Genomic DNA, 5,430 nt, shown 5'->3' with positions numbered 1-5,430 from the left:
ATTTGCATAGGATAAGTGCCATAAAATAATGGTGAAAAGTGTATATTTTTTGCACTTATCAGGAAGTAGGGTGAAAAAATATATAGAGAATAATAAAATTACATAGGCTTTGAGCATTTGACACATGAAAAAAGAAGGTAAGAGAGCAAGTTGAAGAAACACCATTAAATGGCATAATAAAGAATTAGCAATGATGGTACCAAAAACATAAGGGCACATTTATCTACTAGTATTATTTTTTCCGATTCTCAAGTACATAACAATGGATAACAAAATATAGATCCTATAAGTATTTTTTCAAGATACCCAAATGCATGATTTAGTCACTAATATGATATTTATCCGTCTTATGTGCTAATAGAATCCAAACATGTGTAATCAAACCTCCACCTCTTCTTATTTGTGCTGAATGATAATCCATAGAACAATTTGCTGCAGCATAACACAACATTTCAACCCAAACACTACATATAATTTCCCATCTATTTTCCTTAACCATCAAATTCCTAGCTAGTCTTTGAGCATCCCTTAACATGTGCCATTTTGATGTTACAACAGTTTCAGATTTCCTCTCAGAACTTGTATGGTGTGGAAGTCTTTCCATTCTTAAAATCTTGCATGCTTCTTTTTCATCTTTCACGTGTTGTTGTTCTTTTTGGACCAACAAGTCCTTGAGTTTGTCGAAAGAATGTTGGAATATTATCTTGGCAGTGGTAGTGGACAACATGTGAGGGCGCAATGCTAGAAGGTACATCATATAATTTGACAAAAAATGTGCCATTTGGATTTTATGGTTTGTAGTGTGGTATTGAGAATCTGCATAGTAGCATATATCTGTTGCAATGTGCCATATAGTGATGCTTTTGTCGAAATCTCTTTTAACACTCCATTTGAAATCATTGAGACATTCATACCTTGCTAGTGACCATTCACCTCTTTGGTTGAATGGCTTTAGTCCTCTGTCTCCATCAATATCTTTCATTTCTTGGACTATCAGAACTTTCAATTCTTGCGGAAATTTCATACGCGTCCGACTTTTGTTCTTTTTGAACTCCATGTCATTGCCATGGTACTTGAGAATTTTGTTACACTTTAATTGCTTGTCGCGGAGGCAAAAGCTCAGCAAGTTGAATTGTGACAATGTATGTGACCATCTTTTCCAATTGCTAGCTCGGGAGCCGAGAATTCGCAAGCATGGAATCATAAGTGGAAGATTTTGGTGTTTGATCATTTGGATTATTGCCCAATCTGAGAAGGGTAGTTGTGCAATTTGGTAAGCCTCCATAAGTATAGCTCCTGCTAGTATGCCAACTATAAAAGATCCTTTCCAATGACTTGAAATTTCTTGGGTGAATATGATTGAAAGTCCACACAATGTTGAAACTAAACCGAAGAAACTAACAACACGAAAAATAAAACCTTGTTTTGTGTAGATTATTGGCGCTTTAGTGTAGAGCGCATCATACATGAAACTCAATTCTGCATCTGTGATCCGGAAGATATCATCTGGTGCATACTCATCTACGGTCATCCATGGAAGAGATTCATATAGAGGCTGGTAGAGCCAGTTATCGCGATGAGGCTTCAACGAGAAAAATCTGTAATATGCCTTTAAGATCAATTCTATGTTTGGAATGTCCTCAGGAAGCATTCTAAATAAAGCAGGCATATTTGCTTCATGATCAATCTCCTGAATGGTGATTATGCCAGATCTTTGACTAAGCGCCGATTTGAGACACCAAACAACTTCGCCATGTTTGATAAGTCCGGATATAAATAATGGAAGGTAGAGATAAGAGAGTTCCGAATGTGTCCAACTTTTGACAATGATCCAAAATACCACAGCTATTTGGAATGCAAGGCCAAGAAGTTGCCTTAATCCCAATCTGTTATCTTCAATTGAGTAAGCAGTTATGCCATCTGGATTTCCAATTTGCACAAGAAGTAATGGTGCAAACAAACCCTTTAGTTCGCGGCGAATGTTGCGTTGGTCTGGAACACTTTCGGGTATTACCGTGAGCTTTCCTAGGATCATTTTCGCCAGGGATGCAGATAGTAAATAGGTAAACCAAACCGTGAACCGTATCCACATACCAGGGATGTCCTTTCTGCGGCTGCCAAGGACTGTAAGGATGACTTGCATGGTGAAACTCAATAGCACAAGTACTTCTAGGCCCCAAAGGTTCCAGAGATCTTGTAAATGTCCTGGGATGACAGTTATGTGCATCTTTTCTAGTTTAACTCTATCAATTTTGTTAATTGCTGCAAAATGAACATTTTAATTAAATCCCCTTAGTACTCAATTGCAAATATCAGAAGTAGTGAAGTTATATAATTATCTGAGCCTACATATATCACAACTAAAATGCTGCAAAATAAAGTTATGTTCATATTTTGTAGTTGATCAGTTCTATCAATTTTGTCAAATGCTGCAAAATACTTCTAGTAATCAATCACAAATATCAGAATAATTAAAATGGGAAAAAATATGTGCCTATACTTACACAACTATATCCAGAAAAAAGGACTTAAAATGCACAACCTGATCAACTTTCTTCTAGCTTGAACTTATTCATCGAAAAATAGTTAGATGTTTCAGCAACCATAGGAAAAAGTAAATACATGGAAGTATGAAATGTAACTTATCTAATGCATATAACATTATGACATTGAAATTTTTGGAACATGGATTTTAATTACAACTAGGACTAGTTTAGGATTAACTCTTCATCAAACACCTTCAGTGTCCAAATATCTATACTAAAGTAGAATACAAATAGGAGGCAAACATTGATACTCTGCTAATTTGTCAGAAACCTTTTCTTAAACTTGAAGATAATGTTTACCCTCTTTGATAATTTCCATAAAAAAACAAAGGACCAAGGTTATAACTTTGTTGATCCTTAACTTGGTCTTGTTTCTGTTCATTCATGTGCAACAGTTTTTGATGCTTGCCTTAATGATAGGCTAATAGAGCATTGCTAATGTTAATAGATATAAAAACTGCTTCACAAGTTTTCAGAACCTTGCTTGCTTTTGCCTTAAACCTTTTTTGTTACTCCATATTTCACATGAATACTTAGGACCTAAACCTTTGTATTTTTTTCATTATTAAATGGGTTGATTCTTTTTTTTTTTTTTTTTTTCCCACATGTATCTTCGCACCGGAGGCAATCTTGTCCAAGTCCGCAACATCTACATGTATGTGAGGCTAACTCTCTCAGCGGGTATTTTTTCCATCCACAAGACTCGAACCCGAAACCTTATTCTCAAACATGTACCACTTAAACCAACACTCATTATTAAATGGGTTGAATTAGGATTATGGATGGAACCTTTAGGTTTATCTAATGGTACCATGTATGTTTATAATCAATGTAGTAAGTTTTCTAATAATAATGACAGTACAATATATGATACATATCATTACTATAGGAGCACATATCTTGTCCCAATAAGTGTATTACTCCATATAACTTGCTATAATTATTTGAAAAAATATATTTACATTTAAAATTTCTGACCAATTGTAACAATGTCACACGAAAACAGTTGCTCCCCATTCTTATACTAAGATATGGACCCTGTTTCTTATCTTCTTAATTCTTGAATTCATTACAAATTTTAGAATTCTTTTTTTCAATTAAAACCATAAGAATATAATGCAAATATTTTATCATAACAATTAAAGGCATAATTAGGAAGGAGAATAAACAAGATTAGGAAAAAGAGTAAAAGGGGAAAATGTTAGAATGCCGTGTCCATGTTTTGAACAATACTAGGTAATATTGTCACGTTTTAGTGTAGGAACCTTTCTTAAAAGGGCAACCAAACAGAGTCACGTGACACTTTTGTTTTTTTAATGATTTTTATGGCTAAGTTGCGAAGATATTCCTCCAACTATGTCATTCTCAGGAAATATTCCTGGGATTCAAAACTCAAACAACTTATATCATTAAGTTTACCAAATTGTACCTTTCAATTTTATCCTTTTAAATTGTATAACGTGAAATGAAATTAATCCTGTGCATGAGAAAAACTATAAAAGGTTAACATGCACAGTTTGATAAGTTAAAGATGTTAAAGTAGAAGAACGAGATTACCTATTCTATTTGGTGTCCGGGACCACGTTTTCTCATAAATTGTATATGTATATACTATTAGTCTTTAATTGATTGGAAAATGTATTTAAATTAAAAAATTAATAATTAACTATTTTTTTTGACCAATCACAACCAATGACAAATGAAAAAAAACTTGTATGGAGATGCATGTCACATTTGGAGACAATGTCTTTTATGGTTTTTGATACTATCATTTAAAATTAAATTTAATTAGAATTAAAATATTAATGTATTCTCAGGATCTTATTGGTTGTCTCTATATAGTTTCGTCTCCACACAAGTCTTTCTCTGACAAATATAGTAATACAACTTGTGGTACAACAGATATGTATCACATTTGGTGTCTCAATACACTTTATTAAAAAGAAAAATTAAAAAATATAAATTAACATTTTTATATTATTTTTATAACCATTTGGTGTCTCAACATGAAGACATATGTTTTGAGACATATAATCTTTCTTCATTTTAGATGAGGTTGAATGGCATAGCATTTTAATAAAATAGATCAATAGTTGAAAGAAGTTTCATGTAATTTTTTATTTTATTTTATTTTACTTTATGTTATGTTTTAGGCAAACACGTCATCGTGAGATGAACAAGTGATTCAACTCTGGGTTGTATTCGATCATGGGTCTGGTTTTATGGATCGGATATTTCTCAGGATCAATTTTTAAGATTGACGTTTATGTCCTATCTGCCTTGTATTAATTGTTTGTCACTATGAAGCTGTCTTCTAATAATGTTCAATAAAATTAGTTCATCAATTGATTGATAAACGTAAAATAGTATTGTTGGTGCAGGCCAGATGATGATTGTACATTGTTGCCTAGGAACAATCAAATACAACACTAATAATTAATAGAAGAGAGGTAAATAACAATATTTGTTAATGAGGTATGATCAATTATGCCTATATTTTTCAGAGTGTTTAATGATTACCAAAATATTATTAAAGAATAAAAATTACAAATTCTAGCATGCTTAATAATTGCCAAGTCTCATGCGATGTGTCAAATTGATGTTTATTATTGTTATAAACACCCAATTTTGACCGAAGGTAATTTGGTTTTCAAAAATTGTTAAATTGATGAGTAGGTAAATAATAAAAATAAAGTAAAAATGGTGATTAGGAATTGGGTTCCTTTTGGCCCACTCAGATTAGAATTTCAAACCCTAATTTAATCCCTTTATAACCCTTGTTTTAGAAACAGGGAGGGAGGATTCAGATTTTTTAAAAATAATAGAGGGATGAGACAACCCTAATACCCAAGGAGGCAAATCCTAGTTTTTCAAAAACAGAAAT

General features: G+C 32.7%; 1 protein-coding gene across 1 annotated transcript; it reads right to left on the bottom strand.

Annotated features, from left to right (window-relative positions):
• Positions 1–201: 201 nt before the first annotated feature.
• Positions 202–2,436, bottom strand: LOC109337411. The gene has a single exon (XM_019574385.1). The coding sequence runs from the start codon at positions 2,225–2,227 to the stop codon at positions 320–322; it is 1,908 nt and encodes a 635-aa protein (XP_019429930.1). The 5' UTR covers positions 2,228–2,436; the 3' UTR covers positions 202–319.
• Positions 2,437–5,430: the final 2,994 nt, after the last annotated feature.

Source organism: Lupinus angustifolius, unplaced genomic scaffold, assembly GCF_001865875.1.
Source record: "Lupinus angustifolius cultivar Tanjil unplaced genomic scaffold, LupAngTanjil_v1.0 Scaffold_6_27, whole genome shotgun sequence".
Taxonomy (NCBI): Eukaryota; Viridiplantae; Streptophyta; class Magnoliopsida; order Fabales; family Fabaceae; genus Lupinus; species Lupinus angustifolius.
Note: the sequence above shows the minus strand (reverse complement) of the source record. Positions and strands in the feature narration are given on the sequence as shown.

Coding starts and splice junctions, on each gene's coding strand:
- LOC109337411 (XM_019574385.1), bottom strand. CDS start 2,227: ATGCACATAACTGTCATCCCAGGACATTTACAAGATCTCTGGAACCTT.